Source organism: Crocodylus siamensis, chromosome 2 (genome assembly GCF_052110815.1).
Source record: "Crocodylus siamensis isolate JL-2025a chromosome 2, ASM5211081v1, whole genome shotgun sequence".
NCBI classification, from domain to species: Eukaryota; Metazoa; Chordata; order Crocodylia; family Crocodylidae; genus Crocodylus; species Crocodylus siamensis.
Window position 1 is genome coordinate 256616786 of NC_143396.1, and position 25398 is coordinate 256642183.

General features: G+C 41.5%; 1 protein-coding gene across 6 annotated transcripts in view; it reads left to right on the top strand.

Annotated features, from left to right (window-relative positions):
• NRXN3 (neurexin 3) overlaps positions 1-25398 on the top strand; it is a 1344032-nt gene that overhangs the window by 980618 nt on the left and 338016 nt on the right. For all 6 annotated transcript variants that reach the window (XM_090033813.1, XM_090033814.1, XM_090033810.1 and 3 more), the window contains one exon: positions 16561-16742. In XM_090033813.1, coding sequence (XP_089889939.1) covers positions 16561-16742 — 182 coding nt within the window. The remainder of the gene's footprint in view (positions 1-16560; positions 16743-25398) is intronic.

Consider the following 25398-nt stretch of genomic DNA (forward strand, 5'->3'; position numbering starts at 1 on the left):
AAAGTAATTTAGCTGAAAAATGCAGTTTCAGATGACTGAATAGTTTCAGCTAAAAAAAATGGGGAAAAAATGAAAAAGACAGAGTGTAATTTGGACATTTTTCATTTTAAACAATGGACTTTATCATCTCAGAATTGACCTCCATTTAAAAAGGGCAAAAAAAAAAAAGGGTTGTATAATAGGGCTGTGTGAAGCTTCAGTAGCTGATTTGACTCAGAGGAGATTTAGCCCAATTCAGCAGCCAAATCTCTAAATCCAAATTGAATTGGGAGACCAGTTAAAAGGTCTGAATCAATCAGAAGTCTCTGAATCGATTTGCCTGATTCAGTGACTCGGCCATAGACTAAACAGGCAGCAGTCCTTGAGGATGCTGGACACAGTTGCCTCCAAGTGGTAAGTCTGTTGTGGTGGGTGGAGAGAGGAGGGAAAGGGCATGGAGAAGGGCAGTTCAGTGCCTCCACAGTGAGGGAGGGATTGGGGTTGGGGCTGGGGCTGGGGCTAGGGCTGGAACAAGGTGCCAGGCCAGGGCAGGGGGCGCAGGATTCAGGGAGGGAGGCAGGGGGATGTGGGATGTGGGCACGGCAGTGCTGGGAGTGGGAGCTATGCCCTGCTGCCTCTTGCCCAGCTGGGGCCGGCAGGAGGGGGGGATAATGCAAAAGGGGGCAAGCTGCAGCATCCTGTGCCCCTCTGCCCCACTCCCCGAATCCCATGCTCCTTCACCCTGGCTGGGCAGCTTGTCCCAGCCCCAATCCCTCCCTGACTGTGGGGGCATTGATCTACCCCCCCATCTTCCCTCCCTGGTCTGCCCACCACAACAGACTTACCAGTTGGAGGCAACTGTGTTCAACGTGGTGAGGACTGCTGCCTGTTTAGTCCATGGTGAATCTCCGAAGCAGCGCTGAATCTTCAGATCTGATTCGGCCGAATCTCCAAATTGAATCACTATCGTTCCGAATCAGCCAAATCCAAATCCAAAGCAAATACTTGCCACTTCACACAGGCCTATTGTATAACGCCCAAATTAAACAAAACCTTTTGTTTGGAGTTGAAGAAAATATTTGGAGTTGATTTGAAACAAAGGAGGGGAGGGAGAGGTTGGTTTTGTTTTACTTAGCAAAAAAATATTGGTTTGAATTAATTTAGACTGAAGTTTCATCCTCTTTAATTTTTCAGTTTGATTGCTAAACCAAACAGTGTATTTATTATTCTTGCAGTTCTAGTAGGAAACAGTGAAATCTAACATAGATTCTGACTGTGTATAATAATAATACCTAGCTTTCAGATAGCTCTTTTGATCAGTAGATCTGGACATGAGCTCTGCAGGACATTTGGAAATAGGGACAAACAGCTGTCTTACTTCTTTCACTGACTGGTAGAGTAACAGCTATGCAAGATCAGGTATAATGTTAGTGTAAGTGTTGGGTGTTTCTTTATGATAAAACTGGAAAGCGTCACCTTTCAGTGGAGGTCACATTGGAGCTGCCAAACTTACACCCCTTGTTTGGATAAGCCTAGGATTTCCATTTTAATATTTTTTTCACACAATGTTCTTGGTTGCCAGTTATCAGGCTCCTGTCTTGAAGTGAAGGTAACTCACTGACATACTCGCCTTGGCACTTTGCATTCTGCTGCAAGTCTGAATACTGCCTGCTGCAAGCCCTAAGAAGATTAAAAAAAACAAATCTGTGCTCTAAGTTTCTTGATCTGCACAATGCCAGACAAAGTCATAGGAGATGGGAACAATAGCAGGGGAGATCTGGAATCCTAGGGAATCATGGGTATGTGATCTTGCAGCTATCGTCCTGAGCATTCATACCAGGATTTCGGATAGCAGGTCAGTACTGTTCAGAACCCCAGTGTTGCCACTATGTGCTGTTACCTGTATGATACAATAGGAGCAAAACTCTGAAGAGTGGAGATAAGGAAAGATGGGATAAATGACTGAAGAAAGGACAGTCAGTTTCTCTCCTTGGAAGATGAACAAATATTGCATTAAAAAGCCGTGAAATAAGAGAATAGACAGTGTATGGGGAGAGAGGTGCTGTTCAGAAGTTTGAACAAATAAGTTAAGCTTAAGTTAAGCTTATCTACTGATAGAAAATCAGTTGGGCCTTCAAGTTTGAGAGTTTTAAATAAAGAGACTGGTAGATTTTTAGAATAAAAAAATAATTTGAAAAGAGATCCAGTGTATGAGGTCTAGGTGAATCTGCAAGCTTTGATCATTTGTCTTTGATAACTGCAGCATGTATGTTATCCTTCCATCATTAATACCTTACACAAAGCCCTCCATGCCAGAAGCCAGGAGAAGAGTTTGGGAAAAATATGTTAGTAGTTTTTAAAAACAAAATAACAAGTCCCAAGTTGTCCTTTTAGTGTTCACACCATCCTTACTCCTGTAAATTTTCTATTGTTTTGTCAGAGAAAGGGTGGCAAGATTAGGGGTCAACATTTTCCAATTCATATGTCTGAACTAGGTTCCTGACATCAGTATTTTGGCAGCTAAATAAGTGGCCTAGTTTTCAGAGGCACAGGGCTTCCCATTAGGGCTGTGTGAAGCTTCAGTAGCCAGTTTGATTTGGAGGAGATTTGGCCCAATTTGGATACCAAATCTCTGAATCCAAACCAAATCAAGAGACCAATTAAAAGCCCTGAACTGATTTGAAGCATCTGAATCGATTCAGAAAAGATTTGGAAAAGATTTGGCAGTTTGGCCATAGGCTAAACAGGCAGCTGACTCAGCTGCCTCCAGCTGGTAAGTCTGTTGGGGTTGGGGAGGGGTGTGGGAGAGGGAGATCTGGGGCTGGGACAAGCTGCCCAGCCGGGGCGGAGGGTGTGGGACTCAGGGAGGGGAGTGGAGGGGCATGGGATGCGGGCTTGGCAGTGCCCAGACTGGGGGCTGTGTCCTGCTGCTTGCCCAACTGGGGCGGGTGGTAGGGTGGGGTGGGATGTAGGTGTGGCTTGCTCCGTGCAAAAGGGGGCAAGTGGCAACACAGCATAGCCCCCGCTCTCAGTACTGCCATGCCTGCATCCTGAACTCCCCTGTGCTGGCTGGCAAGCTGTGGCAGTGCTTGCTCCCACCCTGTGCCGCCTGGCATGTGGTGGCAGGGCAGTGTCCCAGCACTGATGTGGGCGCGGCAGTACAGGGAGTGGGGACTATGCCCTGCTGTTGCTTGCCCCCTTCCACCAGGAGTGAGCCATGCCTACATCCTGTGCCCCCCTCACCCTCTCTGAGTAATGTACCTCCCCACTCTGGCTGGGCAACTTGTCCCAGCCCCAGCCCCACTCCCTCCCTCCCTCCCCCATGTCCCTTCCCCAACTCCAGCAGACTTACCAGCTGGTGGCAGCTGTGTCAGCTGTCTGTTTAGTCTATGGCCAAATCTCCAAAGCGGCACCAAATCTTTCAGATCTGATTCAGCTGAATCACATTGGGACGGTTATTTGAATCTCTAAATCGAATCACTGTCATGCAAATCAGTTGAATCTGAAACAAATACTTACTGCTTTGTACAGGCCTACTTTTCATCATATCTGTACAATCCTTTGGATGTTCAGCATCTTTGTAAAGGAGGCTACTAATTTGGGTGCTTGGTTATGGATTTAAGTGCCAGGCATTAGTCGTCCAAATCTGAAAATGGTCCAGCATGGCAAAGGCTCTTGCACTGTAACTAGGGGATGTGCCAGTACAGTAGGTCTTTCCTATTTTCAGAAGCTGTGTTTAGGAGGAATATGACTGGGATGCACAAAATTTGCAAGGTTTATAAAGAACAGTTTTTTAGACAATAATACAGGCTTGAAAAAAAAGAGTTTGTAATTTGGCTAATGGAAGGATGAAGTACTCAGGGTTTTGGTGAAAAATGTTGTTATATGGAGAGTAAGTAATATATATAAACTAAACTACTCCCAAAGGCAGTACTACCAAATGCAATTTTGCATAGATTCCAATAACAGTAAAAATTAGAGAAACACTTAGGGATGGACCTTGGGGTGCTTTGCTTCCCACCTCCTATAACAACCAACAGGAATTGTGGGGCTCCAGCACCTTACAGGGTTGGCCTCTGAGGGAATTAACAACAGAGAGCAGGACTGTTTTGAGAGACAGTTGAATGGACCAAAATCGGAAGCACCAGTTTGGCCTCCATCCATCTTAACTTGTTCCTAGGTTGTTCTAGGAACACTTAGAGCCCATAAACCTTGTCCTTGCTCATTGGAAAAATATACCTATCTTTTGTCAAGAAAGGAATGAATCCAGCTATGAGGCTGATTGTAACACTAGTCCCTGTGCTCTGCCCCTTGGAATTCTGCCATCTGGGCTTCTCCAAGGATTTCTCCTCTGGAGGCTCTTTGTTTGGCAGATTTTAATAAAAGGATATTTGGTTCAGATTTCAGTTCTTGTTTGGCAGTAGGATGCAGCTGAGAAATGTTCACTTGTGTCCATCAAATTCAACCTGAAAATTACACCCAGCCAGGTTTCTATTTGTCTTTGATAACTGCAGCATGTATGTTATCCTTGTGTCCATCAAATTCAACCTGAAAATTACACCCAGCCAGGTTTCTGTCATGGGGAATAGATGATTTTGTCCCCTGTAACCGCACTCCCAAATTTTGCTCTGGTAAGGGAGACAATGGGTATCTGACAGGACTGTGTGGACTACATATAGTTAGCACAAAACAATCTGGTTTGCAACCACCTTTCCCTTGACCATAGAGATATGGTCTCAGAGCAGCTATAGGGTCAACATGTGGCAGACCAGTTTGAACCAAGTCACTTTCTACTATGAGGAAGATGGATCTTTGTATTTGGGCAGTGGACAGCATTTGCCTGAGAGTCATCCTTTGGCAGCAGAGGACCAGGGCCATTGACTACACTGGCTCTATATCTGTATGAAGCAACAAAAGCCAGTGAGATTTTTTTTTTCAAGTAAACATGCCTGTAGGTGGTACTTGTCACTTGAGGCTGTTAAACTCTTTGTCATCTTTGGTCTGCTGTAGCAGGCTGCTTATCCCTAAACTCTTTCTATGCTGGTGATGATGCTGCCTCCATACCCCCCGCCTCCAAGTACCCAGTAGCAAATTCTGCTGGGGGAGAATATAAATCAGAATGGTGTGTCATGGAACTAGAGGCATTTATAGTTTGAGTGTAAATAAATAATGTTGGACTGTATAACAGTTCTAGGGACACTCCCATTGTCTTTCCCTTTCTACCCTTTCCAGTCCTTTTTAATGTGGTGTAACTAATATGAAGCAACATACTGTCTGATCCAATTGTTGGCTGATGCTGTACATACTGGGAGGAAAGTGACTTGTATTAATTTGCTGTCATTTAAAAAAGCAAACAAAGAAAGCAGGCACAATTTGAATTGCTACTTCCATTTTGTTTTAAGTTTATGAGGGTTTTTTCCCTTTTTCACCACAGAAAAAGTCCCAGGTCCCTCTAATGTTGAAGTATAGAAAAAAAAATCAGTTTTAATTAATGTCAAAGAGCATCTGTCTTTTAAAGAAGGGAATGATGAGATAGCAGTGTTCACATTGGGTCTCAGAGGGGTTAGCTCAAGAGGAGTAGGCATCCTGGAGAAAAAGCAGCTGGTTTATGAGAACACTTTTAAGTGGGGAAACTTTGCTTTCCAAGGATTAGACTTTTGCCCTGGAAGCTTTGTATATTCTTACAGCTTTACTTTTTCCTTTGTCTTAGACAATTTAAAGCTCCTACTAAATAATATTAAGGAGTGAAAAAAGCCCTTTGTCAGTCATCTCATACAAGGTACCATGCCTGTCTTCCTTTCTCCCTTGGAAGAATCCTGTGATAGAGTGGATCAAATGAACCAAAAATGTGATGGCAATTAATATTTCTATATCTACTTTCAACCCCTTTACCTCATCCCTGTGAGACGGATAGGTATTGATAGATCTATTGTACATAGGAATGAACTTAGATCTAAAGGTGCTAAGTGATATATTTAAAGTCAGACAATATATCACTGAGAGAGCCAGGAACAGGACTTAGGCAGTTTGAGTACTCCTTTCCAGCCTTACCATTAGATTATACTCCCAGTTCTGTTACATAGGCGTGTCAAACTTATGGCCAGTTGGCCAGATGTCACCCTGTATGGCCTACAGGCTACTGGAGAGCACTGGAAATTGAATCCTTTGGCCCTGTTGGGCATGGCTATTGGTGGTAAGCTTGGCTCTCTGCTGCCAGACCCCACTAATGCCAACTCTACTGGGTCCTGCATTGCAGCTGCCCCTGCTGGACCCCATGCTGCTGCTGCCACCGTGATGGTGGCCATTGTGGCAGTTCTCATGCCACTGGTTGGATCTGGCTCACTAGGTGACTTTAACACCTCTTCTATAATATGTATGATCAACTGAAATATAAGGACTAATATGAAGGCAAACATGTTTTATTCAAATGATGCTTTAAGTATTTTTTAAATGAATTCTTCATAATTAAATTGGCATCCTTTGGAATGTCCTAATGTCACCAGACACCGATACCACACATGCCAAGCTGCATTGGTGTTGTAGGGTTAAAGATGGGCTTCAAGGCTGGAACCATTTTGTGGTGATGTAACGCAGGTAGCTTATTGTCTGCTTTTCTGTATGGAGTCCAGGGTTCAAATAATATTTAGGCTCTGGGAGAGAAGGGCTTTATTGGTCTCTATTCCCATGCTCTGAGTTAGTTTTCATTTGTTCTCATGAGGAAAAACCTTCCAGCTTGGCTTGAAAAAATCAGTGATCTCTATTAGAGGACTGTGAGATGGGGGTCAGAGAGGAAGAGGGAAGAAAAAAGAGACTCAAATAAAGCAGTTAGGGTTAAAAATTGAAGTGAATTGAATGGAAACACATAACTTGGTAAATAAGAGTGGCTGCAGGTAAAGACTGATGTCTGGGCAAATATGAGGGTAGGTGGAGTTGAAGATGAAGCTGGAACAGTGACTATGTGCACTATCCCTGTACTGCTGCTGCTATTAATTTCTCCTTTCCTTTCAATAGTAAAACGACCCTGAGTTTTGTCACGTCCCTCCCTTGTCTTTGGTTGTATTTGATGTTATTTTCCCTAAACTAATAGGGAATGTCTTAGCTTGATTTTGTTATAACAACCTCCTAACCAATACACATGCATTATATTTTGTTTATAAAATTCAAATGCACTTGCCAGTGCCTCTGTCCATACTAATGAAATTAGTGAGTGACTGACATAGTTTAAGTCGCATGCCATTTGTATGGTATACCCTGCCAAGAATTGCTTTGAAAAATACATATCTAGGAGCAGAAGGTGCAGCCAGTTACTTGGTACATTAATTAGACAAAGCATCTAGGTTCAGTGCATTTAACAGGAAGTACCCGTATGGTGAGTTCAGTATAGACAGTAAGAAACAGAAAATTATATGCTACAATCTGGGGATGGAAAAGATCTGTAAGACCACAATGTTAATGTATAATTGACATTTTGATGTCAATGTGGGATTTATTTTTGTATCAGATTGTTGTTTAGATTTAGTCAATCTGGTTCTAACAGTTTTAAGAAACAGAGATTTCAACCCTGGGATGCTATTCTACAGACAAATTGGTTACATTGTCTAGGAATTTCTCCTCTTGTTTAATTGGGATTTTTATTTTCCTAGCTTAATTTTTCCCCTATTTATGCACCCATGTACCACCTAAATATTTCTTCTCTATCCTGAGTTTTGATGCTTGTCACATAACTGCAGACTGATATCATGTGTGTGCAAATGTCTTGCAAGGCTAGCTATCCTTACCTAGCTCTTTTAATTTTTATTCATAAATGGGTCCTTCTGTGGAAATATGGGAGAGGGGCTCAGACTTTGCTAATAGAGTATGGGTAGTGTATTTGACATCCCCAGAAGGACTGATTTGAAAAGTGACATTTCATCTGGAAATAGTGTCATGTCCTTCATTTATACTTAACCAATAAACATTTTTACGATGATGTAATTCTATAAACTTAATGTTCCTTTGGAGTGTGTTCCTAGTTGATATACTTCTAGAGAGTTGTACATGATTAGAATTGTTTGTAGAGTTCAGGAACGTCTCTTTGCCATATGCAGTGCAGTTAAGAACTTACTATGGTCTTTTTCCCCCTCTTAAATTTATCATCCTTGGTTCTGAATCACTAAAAGGCATTTGGGAGAGAACTGAGGTCCCCACTTGGGAAAGCTCCCCACTGATTTCAAAGGAACTCTTTAACAGTAAAGGCTCATACCATGGCTGTTTGAAATGTTATAGCTGAACAGGGGTATCTGTTTGTTTTGTCCATCCCTGCAAGCTAAGGCAGAATTGTTCTTTACAGTACATATTCAATAAACAGTTTTAAATGGTTCAGGCAAGCAGGGGCTTTTCTTGTACTTTCTATTTGAGCTTAATATCATCTCCTGATTAGTTTATCTTGATATTTAGTATTTTCTTTGCTCCAGTTTCATCCCATGAGTCCAAATTGCACTCCTTGTTAGTACCCTCCCTAGTGATAGAATAGCATATGAGCAACAGAAACTAGGTACAGTGAGATAAGTGGCAGTCTTATCTCTGCTTTTCCTTTCCTTTGTGAATTTGTCAGACCTTTAATCTTATTTTAATGTATTTTTTGTGAAGGCTTTAAATGCATAGCTAAGCTCTTAGGTCTCTTATTTAATTGCTACCTGACAGGACTACTTAGTACAATTGTTGTCAAGATTTCTTTCATTGGGGCCTGCTTCACTCAGCTAACTACACTTAATTGTTTGTGATGTATTAGCGATTCTATCGTTACAATATGCTGGTTACTGGGAATAAGATAAATAATTTCAACTTCTTGGTAACTTGCAAATCCTGCCGAGTAAGACAACCAAAATGCCATCATAGCAAATTTTCCTGTAGTTGAACTGATAGCTTCTTGCTAGCAAGCAGAAAATTTACATGGTTACGATTATTAATAAACATAATAGGATCTTAGCACAGACATACTGAGCACCCCGAGAAGCAACTCATCAGAACTACTGGGCTCAGCAGAAGGTGTATAATGGGACTGCATGTAGCTATGAAAAAAAATCCATCTATGAGAAAGTATAATATAGTTATGCTGCCTGGGCACTTCCACATCTCTTTGATTTCAAAAATAGCAGGCCTCTGTGAGCAACCATTTCTTCCCTTATTAAACATTCTTTTTTTCCCAATGAGTTTCCAATCCTCACAGAGAACTTAAAAATGACAGGGTAACATCTATATTTATCTAAGATTACAGGCAAGAGAACAAAGGTGTGATAATTAATTGAGGGAAAGGAGGATGCCATGTGCCTTGCATGTTATTTCAAGTAGAAATATATTACCATTAGATTTATATTCTTCACAGCCCATGCAGGATTACCAAAATGAATGAGAGATTAAACATTGTCACCAAAGGGGTTCAGGACCATGGACAGAGATTCTGTTGTCTTAATGAAAAAGGCACGCTTAATACCTGATTTTACTGTAGGAGCCTGTGGCCCTGGTCCCCTGTAGTTTTTTCTGTTAAAAAATTATCTTTTTCAGCTTCAGAATTTCATAAATCTTAACAAGATATATACCCCAGTGAACATTTGCAGTATGTTGTACCTGAGGGGGGTCCCAGTGCTCAACTCCTCATGGTTCGCAATTTTCAGACATTTTCCCACATTGAAAGATGTAGAGGATTCATAGATACAGAAAATCCCGAAGCTGCTGGAGACACTATAGTGGTAAAATGAAATGGGTTGTCACTAGGTTAGCAGATTCAAATTAATTAGGAGCATTTTCTATGATTCGAGTGAGATTCAAAATATCTCTGAGCCTGTGAAGTAATAGATTGGTATTGCTATGCTAACTGTTAATGTGACAGACTCTTGTGCTACTACTTTGAAGAATTAATTTTTAGGCAGGAGTGAAATTGCTTCAGGTAATGAGCTGTGTTTATTAACTGAATTAATGCTCTCTCTAAACATATAGAGATTTTGGATTATTTCAAGCAATGATTAGGAAGTAATGATAACTTCATTAAAATTATAGGTGGTGATGGCAGCACTGCCTATGATTAAGGCTGTCCAATACTTCCCATTAGAAAATCCTATTTTCAGTTACTTGTAACTTTGCCAAATGTTAACAATTTGGGATGGAATTTTCCATGCTGAATGTATGCCACAGGAACCTCAAATAATAATAATCATAATCCTCATCATAATCCAATAATAATTTCATAGATTTCATAGACAGGACTGGAAGGGACCTTGTAAGATGATGGTATTACTGTAACTATTACTACTACTGCTGCTGCTGCTATTTATTTGAATTTTTCAGCCAAAATAGACCAGTCCTTTCCAGGAACAGAGCTGTTATTTGCTCATGTTAAAAAATCCAGTGACTTTTTCCTTGAAAAGATCTGTTATCCTGTGTATGGGAGTGAGACCAGGCCCTTGAAATGCATTTGGAGTGGCCTTTCGGTCAAAGGGTTTTTGTTGTGTTTTTTTGACAATCAGCACAAATGTTATCAAGTTATATATTTTGAAAAATTGCAGTTACATGCCAGAAACAGCCATTTCTAATAAGTCTTCTATTAGAAACTTTTTTGCCACTAAAATCTCCAAAGGTTGTGTCCCCATTGAGCATGCTTCACCCCCCCCCCCACTACCTATTCCTGACTAGAAAAAGTGCACTCTGCCACAGGGGTGAAGTTGGACATTTCCTATCATGGCTGCTGCCAGCTGCTCCAAGCTGAGTGGCAGCTAGTCCTCAGAGCCAAAAAGACAGCCTGGCCCTTTCATGTTCACAGTGGCTCCTCCCCAGTATTCAGGCAACATGAAAGAGGAAGCTGTCTGGTTCTAATCCAGCCATGACACACTCCAGAGGAGGGGGGAGGGAAAGGAGAGGGCTGCAGCAAGGAAACAGAGTGGATGGTGGGAAGAGGGGTTGTAAGTAGGACTGTCAGAAGGAGATGGAGTGGAAGGAAGAGGAGGCTGGAACTAGAATCCTTGCTGAACAGAATGGCGAGAAGGACTGGGAGGTAATACCTTGGTGGTGGGGGACATTCAGATTGGACGAGTTGTTGGGAGAGGGAAGGAGTCTGGGACTGGTTGGCCAATGAGTCTTGGGATAAGAGCAACAGTAAGGGTTGCAACGTTTGGATGAGGAATTTGGATAGGGTGGGCCATAAATTGAGAGAAAGGGTGAAGAGAGAAATGAGATGAGGATCAGATGAGAACAACTAGAAGAGTCTGGGCACGGAGACTGGGATTGAAATGGGATGTGTGAGGAATAGAGTCTGGCACTGGGACAGGGAGTTAGTGGTGGGAAAAAACAACTAGGGCAGGGATAGGTTGGTGGGAGTGGAACAGATTGCATCTAACTTAGAACAAAGTATGTGACCATTAAAACCTACTTCTCTTGAGGTCCTAGAATGGAGCCCAAGATTTCTGAATCTTGCCACTGTGCTCTGTGGAATAACTGTGAAACTCACTAGCAAAGGGTGTCTCTCAGCCACTTAGGTCCACTTAGAGCAGGGGTGTCCAACCTTTTTGAATGTGGGGCCAGATCATGTCCCCTGTGCCTCTCGGGACTGAGCAGCGCAGGTAGGGGGAAAATGCAGCTGAGCCCCTGCTGCTCCTGCTGGGCTCATCTTGTCCCGAGAGGCACACGGCTACTCCTGTTCACACACACACCGCGTAGGCAACGTCAAACTGACGTGGTGCATGTGGGAACCTTGTCCCTTCCCCAGTTCTTCAGCAGCTACTAGGAGTCTGCTGAAGGGCTGGGGGAGGGACAAGGGGTGGGAACGAAAGTAAGTGGTGTTTACTTTCATTTCCCATTGCAGCACCTTGGGCCTCAGAAAACGGCTTGGCAGGCTGCATGGCTGCCCGCGGGCCGTAAGTTGGACAAGCCTGACTTAGAGGATGGCATTCTATTATTGTTATATCAGTTACTTCTGACTTATGTTCCAGACATCTATGTAGTGGATCAATTCTGCCAGTGACTTGCATGTGTGTCAGTTTGATGGAACATGACAGAAGGTGTGGTTTCTTTTCATTATTTTTTAAACTAACTTAAGAAATTGCACACAATATCTTGTTAAACAAATAATATTAAGATTGCAAGGTCAAGCACTCAGGTATCAGGGATTATCAAATTAAGAGTAACTGTATAACCTGGGGTAGACCATGTATGTGTATTTATTGTAGGATTTTTTTTTTTAATTACTGGATCATATACCATGCACAGAACCCCTGCTTAATTCAGTGAGCAAAATAGATTTGTTCTGGGAATTGGTCACTTTTGCATGCTAAAGGATAACATAGAACTTCTGCTTTTTTTGTTGCCAAGCTTGGGAGGTGTGTAGTGAATGTGGCCGGGGATTCCAGCATGAAATAGGACAGTCTCGTGGCTGACATAGTTGGTCGTTGCTCTGAGGAGCAGGTTTCTACCCCTGCCTCAGAATTTCTGCATGATGGTCAACAAGTCATTGAAATAAAACACATCGCAGGTAGTCACAGCAAGTTTCTCATTTCCTTGTGTCCCGCCTTATACCCTAGGGTCTGATTTGCAGAAACACTGAGCAGTGACAGCAGCAACCAAAGTCTACAGAGACTTTGTAAAATGTAGTATTATGCTAAGAAATCTGTAAAATCAGGCCCTAGATGTCTCAAAACAGGCAAAAATCAGAGGCTGCTTCTTACTTCAATATCTGCATCTCAGCTCCCAAAGCGTAAAAAAGGAGATAATGCTACCCTGCCACCTCTGCAGGGGTTTTGTGAAGATACATAATGTTTCTGAAGTGTTTGGATACTATAATGATGAGCACCTTAGAAAAGCCTAAGAGTAAATTAATGATTCTGTTTTTAGAGTGGAGTTTGACCGGTATGCAATAAATAAGGCCTGAGGCCACATATGGAAAAATAAGGGAAAGCTAAATATTGAATGGCTGCTCATTAAGTGATCACCATCTATTGCATATACTGAATGAGGATAGGGTCCTGGGGAAAAAATAGCACGTGGTCATGTCATTAAAGACTTTGTCATAATGCATGCCCACAGGGGGCAGAATTTAAGATGCACCGGCCACCTTAATTATGATGTTTTCTAACTTTTGAGTGCTTGGCTTGGAACCATAATAATGTTTTTCCACAGAATTTTTGTGTGTAATATATACACACCAATGAGTCAAGTGTTATTTTTTCATTATGATTACAATACGGCACTACCTGTCTAATTATCTTTTCTCTTTCTTCCATTTCCTGTGCTTTCTTAATGTTTGTATTTTATGTTTTGTGATTGGAGTGATTAATGGTTTGCTGCAAAATTTGAATAAATTAGTGGTACGCTATTCAGGATCCATGCATAACATTGTTATTAATTGGGCTTCATGTTTATATATTTGGTATGCAACTGAAAGTACAAGTACATGCACCTACATTGTTCTGTATTAAATTTCAGATAGAGAAGGATACCTATAAATTAGCAAACTGGAACACCTGCTGTTCTGCAGTTAATTCTAAATTATTTAATGAACCAGTACAGTCGGTCTCTGTTAGCAGGACTAGTTTGGGCATCCCTTTCTCTTGATTGTTATATCTGAATGATCAATGTATGGCGATTTGCAAACCTGAGCTTCCTCAGGTTAGGCCTACAAGCAAAATCTTTGTCCTATGAGGAGAAAATGAGCTCTGTTAGGCAGTTAAGTGCCATGACAGGTCTATCAAGTTATAATTGGCTCTAATTGGCACTTGCAGGAGCTCTGACATGCTCTACCTGCAGCCAAATGGCCCTCAGAAAGGCAAAGTCATGTCTGCCTTTATAAATAGCCAAGCAATCTCTTCTAGTCTTATCCTTGCAACAGGAAGGACCGATGCTGAACATCAAGAGCAAAGGACAAACACCCCAACCCAAGTAGAAGAGCTTCTGAAAAGTAAGGTTTAATGCACAGAACCAGCAGTAATCAGTAAAACACAGCACATTTTAACTCACATGCTGATTTGCTTGTTATTCTGTGAGCCAGTATAATGTAAAACATAAAACTAGCTAATAAACTAAAGGAGGGTATTTGTAGTTTATGCACTTGTAGTGGGCTGTTTGAATTACCCGTACATGGAGAGAAGCCATGGATAATTCATTACCCAGACATCTCTAATTAATATGAAGAGGCGGCAAACATACTTGAGGAGAATGGCTGGTAAACAAACACAGTAAACACACTGCAGTAGTCACGTACCTGCCATTAGACTCCTCAGCTGAATGGGAAGATCTAGTTAAAGGAAAAGATTTGGGTCTGAAGAATTAACTTTTCTGAAAGTAGAATGATACATGTTTGTGGCTTTGTTATGTCCCCTTGCTTTCCTTTTGAGTTAATTCAAAGTCTGTGACTGAAATTTCCTAACTGATTTTGTGATTTCAGGTTCTTGGGGGTTTTTTTGTAATTGCCTATAGTATGATCCAGTAGGTATAGGGAGGCCTGGGAGTTGGATTTGGGTTCTATTTCTGGTTCTCTCACTGAATCAACCTTCAGCAAGTGACTAATCCTAATCTTGTCTGTGCCTCACTTTTTCTATCTGTTGAGTAGGAATACTGATGCTTACTACCACCTGCCATGAACATTTGATATCTATAGGTGAGAAGCCATGTGAATAGGTGAAGTGTGCCATTTTTACAAATATTAATAATTATAATGTACTTTGCAAACTGTTCATAAACAAGAGCCTCAGTGTTTTTTGTGTTTGCAGTCAAACTTACATGTGACTCATTTTTAGTAACAACTCATCCAACCTGCACCTGTATGCATTTGTGCTTGATCCACTTTGGGATTCATTTGTTGCTGATAAAATATTTTAGTCTCATGCAGGCAAACACTAAGATATTTGATCAAGTAAATACAACACTTATTCCTCCTCTGTTTTTCATTGGTATCTCATGTCTGCAGCTGTTGGTGGAAACCAGCTGATGGCACTGAATATGTAGTTTGCTGTGACTCTTTGGAAAGGAGTATTGTTTCTACCTATGTGGATATTAGTGTAGCTCAGTAGATAAGTAGTTGCAGTTCCTGCCTGTGGTATTCCTGATCTTCCCGGAGATGCAGTGTGTGATTTTTTGGGAAAGCATTTTCTATCATCCCAGCAGCCCAATAGCAGGGGGCTGGACCGCATGATCTGTAAGGTCCCTTCCTGCCTGTAACATCTATGAAACTATTACTCTTATGGCCACATTTTCTAAGAAGCACAGTGGCTAATATTAAATTTGGGTCCTGATTATGTATGCTAAGCACATCTCAGAATCTGACTCCTCAACTTTTGGCATCTCAATTCTCCTATATGTAAAATACATCCTATTAGCACTTGCCTTCTGTGACAGGGAGCCTTTCCAGGGCTAGATCGCAAGTTAGCCTGCCCACCTGCCTCCAGCCCTTAAAGAGGTAGGCACCTAAAGGTGCACTGCCACACCTTCCTCATTTGTGAAAAGTGGCTTGTCCTGTTGAATTCAAATGGCACCTTATAGGGATGGGAGTAGGGGCTGGGGGGAGGGGCTCAGTTCAATACAAGTTAGGCATTATTTTAAAAAGGTAGTCAAGTGAGCCTTCTCAGACTCATGAAATTAAATAGTGCTGGTAATATGCTGACCAGATGTCTCAATATCTTGGAAAATTGTGAGAGAAGAGAGTAGCCCCTGTGCACAGCAGTCAACTGGGGACAAACTTAGCCTCAAGGGAATCTACAGAACAGTCATTTTGAATCCCCAAGTGAGGCTGATCTACACATTTCTAAAGCAAGACTAGTGTTGTCATTTTTCTTTTAAAGTAGTGTAGTACTTGGCATTGCCCAAGCTTATGTTAGCAATAATGAAGTCGTAGGTACTCGATAAACTCTCTAGCTGTCTTCATTGCAAATGTTGCTTGTTTTGACTTGGGTACTATTACCTAAACCACACTGTAGCAGGATATGTATAGTAGGCCTGTCTTCTGTGATTTTATTCCTTCTTACAAGGAAGCACCATTTATCTATTTGCAGTTCCCTTATTATTACTGAGTAGATATACAAGGATGTTGGGAATAACATAACTGTTCATTTAAAAGGGTCTCTGCAAAGTGTTGTCAGTCAGCTATGATCATCAGAATGACAAGCTTACTTAAAGGTGGAGTTTGCTTTTATTCTTTGTATCATCTGTTACCAAAAGGTTAGTTTTGGATTAATGGGAGAGGGGTGGGTGTATTTTGAATCTGATATGTAGTAGGGAGTGTGTTATAATTACCAGTGTTTTGCATCAGATGTGGAATTAATTCCAATGTTAGGAAGGCTTCCAATGTTTTCTGTCATGATGTGTAAAGGTTTTGGAGACCGTCCTCTGCTATTACTTAGTGAGGGCCTGGAAATGACTGAGTTTATTTCCATAACATCTCCTCTGTTGTTAATTCATTTTGCTCACATCTTAACTTAGGGTGACAATAGCCTAGTAGGCCTTGGATTTCATCACTTGCTAATGAAATTCTTGCAGTTTCATATATTCCTCTATGAAGTGAAAACAATGCTACCATAGCTGGCAAAAACCTGAGTGAACTAATGCCCCCCTCTTTTTTTGCAGCTGGTGCCACATATATCTTTGGAAAAAGTGGAGGCCTCATCCTGTACACCTGGCCAGCAAATGACAGACCAAGCACGAGGACAGACCGTCTTGCTGTAGGCTTCAGCACAACTGTGAAGGATGGCATCCTGGTTCGAATTGACAGTGCTCCTGGGCTCGGTGATTTTCTGCAGCTGCACATAGTGAGTATTGACCCTTGTCTATACTGAACCTGGGAATGTTATTTAGCAAGAAGAAGAGGCAATCTATGGAAATACAAGGAAAGAGGATTGTCCATATTGTCGGGGAGATAATCCTTCCTCTTGACATGGTGCCAGTTAAACTAAAGCAGGAAAGAGCTATTTATAGATTTGGTCACTTTCCTATAAAAAAAAAAAAACAATTACAGAAGGAACTGGGAGAGGGTAGAAAAGAACAAATATAATGATGAGGGTTGAAAATGAATGGACTTGGATGATAGAATTTAAGGAATACACTAATGTAAATAGCATGTCACATATTCCATGCTTCTTACATCTTCTGTGCACTGTAACTAACCTAAGTACTTTATGATGTCGTAGGTTTGGCTAAGGGTAAGACACACACGCATGCACGCACGCATGCACGTACGTCTAAGTCCTGGTCCCGCTGAAATCTGTGGCAGAAATCCTATGAAATTCAAAAGGCATATGATTTGTACAAATATAATGGAAATAGTATATGGCAGTGCTAACGTGTTTTGCTGTTTGCAAAAATTTGGAAACAAGAAAGAATGTGGTTCCATAAGAAGACAAAATGATGAGATATAAAAGAGGTGAAATCATTCTCACGGGGTGCATATACATGAGACACTGACTGCACAGTTGCCTAATTTGTTCTGCAGTAAAGCATCACTGGTATACACCTGCTAAGCTATTAGGCTAGAATAAACTAATTAACTATGCTGTAGGTTAGTACTGCCAAAGACAAGTCCTATCCTGTGATGGAGTTATTTATTCCATGCAATACACATGTAGGTGTTGACTAGGCTGATTGGGGATGATGGTGCTTTAGTACAGGGGCTGCCTGCCAGCTAGTGTTGCATTGAAGCACCCTCATGCCCCAGCCAGCCCCTCTATAGTACATTGAGGCAGGTCAAAGCAGCCCCAGGCTGGTAGGCTGATCCTCAGGACCTCCTGCTACCTGGGGCTGTGCTGCCCTGATTCAGCGTGCCGCAGTCCTGGCCACACATATAAACATGGCACCTGAAAGCAGTAAACACTGGCGTGAACCGCACCAGAGTTTATTGTGTTGCATTAATATTGACTTGTAGATGCACCCATTGAATAGCAAAACAAAACAGAAACAAACAAAAGTCCTTAAATGATAAGCCAGATCTCTATCTAGCCTGAATGATCATTGTTCCACTCATTTCAGTTGTACTCTTCTGCTTTAGATGTATTAAAGGTCTGGATCAATTAAGTTAATTTGGAACAATAAAAATCTGATTTCAATAGTAGAGAGTTTTAATATAAGGAGAAAATAGGACTGCTTCCGACTGATGTTGGAATAGGAAGCAGGTCACTGGGAAACTGAGATAAAAATGATCTAGGGAGAGATATGTGTCTTGAGGAACAAAAGCAGGAGGACATACCAGTCTGGAGTTTTCTAACTTTTTTTCAGGTAACAGGTACACTAGTTTAAGAACTTCATGCTGCAAGTCAGTGCTAACTATATTTCCTCCAGTTATTTCTGTTCTAACTCACAATGGTGATACGGTTGAATTGTTCATAACATTGCAAATGGGTTTGAAGTGGTTTAATATTTGAATAGAGTTCAGAGAGAACTTAACTGACATGGGGATGTGCCCGTGCCCAATGTGTAGGGCCACGTGTCTTTAGTTGCTGGTGACATTGATGAAGTTAGGGATACTTTCAGCATTCTGAAAGAAGGGTTAGACCTAAAGCTGATCAGGATTTTTTTTTTTAATTAAATGATTACTTGTTGTAAAAGTCAGATTCCTCTGAATAACAGTGGGGGATCTAAATCAGGAATTCTCATGTCCCAGGTGAGTGCTGTAATCAATGGGCTTTTGGGTATTGTGGGTCTGTGTTTTCAGAAGTGAATTTCATATTGGCCTAGTTTTTCGTTCTGAATCAGAACAAAACCAAATATTAAAATTTCAGGTGGCTTTTTGTGAAATACTTTTCTTGGTTTTTGGCCACTCCTAGATGGAGTTTTAAGTATCAGCCACAATAGCCTGGAACAGCAATACTAGTTCCAGGGAAAATGGTTGTGAGCCGTTGACCAAGACAGTGTGGATCACTTAGCCCTACCAATACAAAATGTCTGTGGAATAGATATAAGCACACTTGAACAAAAATGCCAAATACATGATGAGAATAGATCAAGTAGAAGAGAAGAGATTCTTCAAAGATCATGTTGAGTTTCACTTACTTTAAAATCACTCTTCTGAGGCAGGCAGAGGGAGGGAAACAGGCTAGACTGTGCAATTTAATATTGTTCATAACTTGCTGCAATGCTTGTAGATGGAACTAGTAGAATGTGGTTAATATTCTCTTATAAGCATTTTGCTTGTGTCCCTTCACAGTTTTAAGGGTTTATTTCCAAGGCTAAATCTGACCATGAATAAATTTATGATGTGGTATTTGATCTCTTGTTGCAGTGATTACATGTGTTCATTTCCTATGCTCTTCTGGCTACTGAAACTAGAGGGATGCTGGCAACTTATTCCTATAGTCTTACTCACTCACAAACTAAGGAAAAAAGGTTGTCATCTTGTATTTGGAACTCAAACTAGCTACTGTTTCAAGAGAAGCTGATATTGATAACAAAATGCATATGCCATATTAATTTGAATGCTCCAACAGATTGGGGTTTCTGCCTTGTTCTTGGTATTTATGATTGGGGTGCATTATACAGTGACTTTGGTCTCAGTTAATACTGCAGTACCCGTAGTTACTCATTGTAAGCTCAGTTATTATTACACTTGTGTCAAAGGTAATGTTCTAGTCCACCCGAACTTTCAGAGGAGTGTTTTTATGGCAGGGTAGAAATTTACTGGAATGACTGGGAGAAATCTAGCAGGGTGCTTGTGGAATATAAAATATTAATAAAAAGAAGACTACTTCTAGACTATTTCACACTTTTTTTTTTTACTAGTCATATTTAAAAGAAAAAGACTTTTCCTGAGGACTCTTAATGTGTTTTATTCTCTCTGCTCTCAGTGACTCTCTGCTAGTTTTGGACAGCTTGGCCTTATAGTTATTAATTATGATTTATGTTAACATTAAAAATTCTCCAGGCATTGTCCCTGTGTATTCAGGCCTTTTTGTGCATTAGGATGCCCACAAGCAGCAATGGCAAGACTAGCTTAACTTTAATGTCTTTTGTTCTTTTATTGTTATTATGAATAAGAGGATTTGTGTAAGCCATTCATGAAGGGCAGTGGAACATTGCTATTTTCTACTAGGAAACGCCACCAGCATATGTGTGTCTGACCATCTCTAGGCCTGCATGGAGCGTATAACCTGAGAGAGAGAGACTTTTACTACTGGACAAAGAAAATAGAGAAAGAGCATTGAAATGATCGGGGTGTTGGTTCTTTGAGCATTTATCACACCTTTGTAACCTCAGCATTATGATTCAGTATTCCTATGTAAATTTTTCACAATCAGCAGGGTTGTGCTGGAGATAAATTGCAATCTGAAACACAAGTTGATTCCTTGGGGTGGGGGGAGAGGAACCAGGTTGGGACACATAATTTTGGGGAGCTTTCCCTTGAAAAAGGGTCTCTCGCAACTCACTAAAATTACCACAGTTCTGTCAGCACCCTTGCACTGGTTATCTAACATTTGCAAAACCAGGATGATACCCACTAAAGATTCTGAAATGCAACCATTACCTCTAATATTAAAAAGAAAAGGAGAGAGAGCAGAATCTTCCTGATCAGCAGAACAAAGAGCAAGAGAGGGAGAGAGAAGATCAAGCAGGGAAAGAAATGGAAGAGAGTAAGATAATGGGAGAAGAAGAAGGCAGAGATGGGGAATAAGAATAGAAGATTAAGTTAATGATAAGGAAAGTGTGGGGAACACAATGGCCAAACAGCAAAGAGAAAAAATAATGGAAGGAATAGTGAATAATACGATTTGAAACAAGATAATTAAGGAACAGCAAACAAAAGAGGAGATGGTAAATCCTTTAAAGAAAAAAGATAATGTTTATCTTATGCAAGTTTAATGATGATTTAAATGTTTTGAAGAGCAATAGCAGAATGTTTCAAAATTTCTGGATGGGTTTTGGAAGCCTCCTCACTCTCACTTCCCTGTGGGATCACCTCCATTTTGTGTTGGAAAGTTGTCCTAACCAATCTTCCTTGGACTTCCAGTTAGCATTAACTATGGACAGGAGCTGTCCCCTGTTGATTAGGAGTCACTACTTTGGTGCAACTAAGCTAAGAAAATTACCCTGTGAACTATGGATGACTACCAAGGCTAAGTACAGACACTCAAAAAGCCTGAGGCTGAATCGATTCAGTCTTTGCAAGTTAGTCTAAATTGCAGACATTGAACTGAGAAACAATTGGACAGACATTCACTTTTGATTCAGGAAATGCAGCCACATGCCTGCAGAGGCTAAGGACAGAAGCTGAGGGGTGCCAGAGCACAGCTCTCTGGCACGTAGCCAGCATGGGATGTGTGTTCACTTCTTCTTCCTGCTGTTCTCAAGGTCCCTGGGATTTGGAGTCCAGAATCACAGCAGCAGGGCTCTGCAGGGTTGCTCATCATTTTTTCTTCTTGTTTCCAGGTGCCTCTGGGATTTGTAGTTCACGGTCACAGCCAGCAGTAAGTTAAGCAGGGCATGGCAGCTCTACTTAACCCCCCTCCCTGGGCTGAGACCCCAGCTGGGGTTTGCCTGGGATGGGCAGTCCCTGCCTACTCTCCCTAACCCTTTTCTGTTGGAGCAGACAGAACAGGCCAGCCAAGGCTGGAAAACATGCTAGGATGCTGAGAGACCTGTTATTTAACCAGGAAGGGGTCTCAGACAGTAGTTTCATAAGCCAGTTTGACCCAAATCAATTATGTCTGATATTACATAACATCACTTATTATGCCATGCTCATAAAAAAACTAGGTAACTAGGTGACTGCAGCATTGATGCCTACAGTCAGATGGGTGACAAATTGGCTTAATGGTCCCACCCAGAGAGTAGTTTTTGACCCAGAGGGATGTGGGCAGTGGAGTTCCCCAGGGCTCAGTCCTTGGACCTGTGCTATTCAATAACTTTATCAGTGACTTGGAGGTGGGCATGGAAAGCACACTGTCCGAATTCGCTGATGACACAAAGATGTGGGGTGAGGTGGGCACATTGGAGGGGAGGGACAGAATCCAGCTAGATCTAGATGGGTTACAGAGGTGGGTGGATGAGAATATGATGGAATTTAACATAGACAAATGCAAGGTGCTGCATCTAGGGAGAAGGAACCTACAACACACCCATAGGCTAGGGAACACCCTCCTTGTCAACACGGTGGCTGAAAGGGATCTTGGAATCATTGATGACTCCAGGATGGACACGAGCCGCCAACACAAGGAAGCAGTTGGTAAGGCTAACCACACCTATTCATGCATCTACAAATGCATGACAAGCAGATCCAGGGAGGTGATCCTTCCCCTCTATGCAGTGCTGGTCAGGCTGCAGTTGGAGTACTGCATCCAGTTCTGGGCTCCACACTTCAAGAGGGATGTGGCTAACCTTCAGAGGGTCCAGAGGAGGGCCACTCACATGGTCAGGGGGCAGCAGGCCAGGCTATATGAAGATAGACCAAAGGGCCTGAATCTATTCACCTTCCACAAGAGAAGGCTGAGAGGGGATCTGGTGGCCATCTATAAACTCACCGGGGGGACCAGCGGAAAATAGGTGAGACTCTCTTCCCCCAGGCACCACCTAGGATAACAAGGAATAATGACACAAATTTATTGAGAGTAGGTTCAAGATTGATATCAGGAGGCATTACTTTATGGTTAGGGCTGCCAGGCTCTGGATTGGGCTCCCAAGGGAGGTGGTGCTCTCTCCTACCTTGGGGGTCTTCAAGAGGAGGTTGGGTAGATATTTGGCTGGGGTATTGTGATCCCAGAATTTGTTCCTGCTCAGGTCAGGGGGTTGGACTTGATGATTTGTTCAGGTCCCCCCCGACCCTAGAAACTATGAAACTACGTTCAACTGGGTTTAGCTTAAACCAGTTGCAGTCATTTTGAAACAGGTTTATGTGCACTGAACTTTTGTTCTGTTACAGGTTTAAAGCAGTTTCTGATTATTTAAACCAGTTTACATGTAACTTCTGTCCCTAGCCCAACATATACCATTGTAGGGGTTGCCAAGATTACTCCTTTTTAATTCTACTGTTGGTTACAATTTAGTACTTTTTACCCTTGTACTCTCTGCAGACAACGCATAGAAGTATCAGGGCATTTATTATCTTCTCATTTCACTTTCTGTATACTGGAATGGAGAAAATTGTGCCATTAATTAACTTTTTTATTGATATAATTTATGGTAAAATTGTTTGGATTCATATTTTAATTATAAGTCTTTTTGACATGGCGGAGATGTATGTTCTGAGACATCTGTTTTATATGACAACAATTTACAACCTCTGAAACCCTTTTGATTTACAATGAGATGTGATCCGGCTGCCCAGGGAAAATAGATGACATTCCATCTAGATCAATATGGTATTTGAAGTATAAGGTATAAAACTACGTGTTAAGCTAACTGTAGCACTTGGTTTGGGAATGTTATACAGACGTCTTTGTAGTTCTCCTGACGTTTCTGTGGTATAGGTGAGAGGACGATGTTGATAGAATTATCCAGAATCCTTCTTACTAGTTAGATTTCTAAAAGTCTGTAGTTTTGAATTGGGTTGGATATTTTTACACAGTCATTCACTTGACACTACCACGGCTGCTATTTCATGATTTACAACATGCAAAAATGCTCACAGAGAGTAAATAGAGGGGAGTGGGACAGCTGTGGGTTATGATGGATATTCAGCTTCTGATGACTAGGGAGAGATATAAATCACCGACCCATGTACACTGATGCTTCGTTTTGCTGTCTTTTCATTTGGATGTTTATTTTGAACCATCAACTCGCCTTTGGCTTCTTTGGAGTGGGGTTTTGAGGTAGTTAGCTTGGATCCATCTCCAAACGCTTTGGTAGACCTGGATATGGCTTGAAAAAGGAAAACTCTAAGCCCATTTCTGAAATCCTTACTCGTGTAGCACTCCAAGTGATTTCAAAAGCAACATCACCGAAGTAAACTCAAGCAAATGAGAATTGGGAGTGCTCAGCAACAGTCAGTATGAGGCCCTAATGGTTGATGAATTTGTCCTAGAACACATTGGAACGGGATGAGTAAACACAAGGAACATGACAAAAAGCGTGTCTTTTCTGTCATCGTGGTTTGGGGCTGACATGGCTAAGTGGGGGTGAACAGAAAAGTTGTCTGATTGAGGTGTCCATGGAGGCTGACTTGTTTCTCCACTATTTTCAGAGCACTAGTGGTTGGAAAACAGTTTCCTTATCACTGTTTCTTCTGAGTGACAAAGGCCTATTTGGGCTTATGGGGCTTAGGATCTTTTCCATCTTATTAACCACTTGTGTGGAAACAGCCTTCTGGAGACATTTTCTGTAGCTACTAGCCTAAGACATGCAAGCTCAGCAGAGGCAGGAAAGGCACAAGAGTTGGACATGTTGAAGGGAAAGGTGCAGAGGCGTTATGATGACTTGAAGGTTTCCTGAGAGCACTGTAGAGTTAATATCTATCCATGACAGTAATCATTATAACTGGTCCTTTTTGCACATGTATGAGGTGAAAATCTTTTGTCATCTTAACTCTTGCCTCATTTCATTTCACAGACTTTCATTTGCTCGTTCCCAGTGTTGAAGAAATTCTTTGTCAAAGTGGCTAGATTCAGAAGGGATGCCAAAGGAGGTATAATTTACCTACTACTAAGTTGGGGAGAAAAGAGAGTTTGTGTCAAAAAGAGTCTGTCTGAATCAAAGCTGATACAGTTTGCACAACATGATGTCTGAGAAGCTGTGTGGTTTATAGATGTGAACAGCTTCCACTAGCACCTTCCCCAAGTTGAAGTTTCTGCAGGACTTATTTCTTTCAGAAGGTTGGCATGTGCGTTTAGCTTCATTAGCTATCCTTCCCCACCCCCAAATTGAGATTTGGTCTCATTTATGTTAACTAATGTAAATGAAGATTACTCCAAATTCTGTGCCACATTCATTCATGCTGGTATGAATCCAAAGCAATCCCTTGGTCATTAATGGAGCGTTTTCTGGATTTATGTTAGTTTTACGCAGGATAAAAATAGTGTCACTAAACCCAATATAGTTTACTCTGGATGTATACCAGTGCTTCTGAAAACTGCAGCCATATTCAGAGGTGTTATTTAAAGACCCAAAGAATATATCTTGGTGAGTGCACGTTCAACGTTTTGTAGTTTTTATTCTGAAACTGAAAGAAGCAGATCTAAGCCTTCTTAAATCTTCCTAAGTCATCTTCACCTGAGACTCAGCTCTGGAGTTGTCTTGTGTTCCTTGTGTTTGAGGCATTTATGGGATGCTGTCATCCATACAAAAGAAGAAAATGCATGACTCAGTCAACATCTTCTCCAGAATCTAAAGGCTGTTGTGAGTGACTGAAGGACTAGTGCACAGCTAGTATGGGAAACTCCCTTACTGAACATGTGGGGAATGATTGTCTATCCATGGAGAGCACCAAATCTCTTTGCCATCGCTCAGTGTCACATTGTGCATTGCATTAGTTCAGACTGAGTTTCTGTG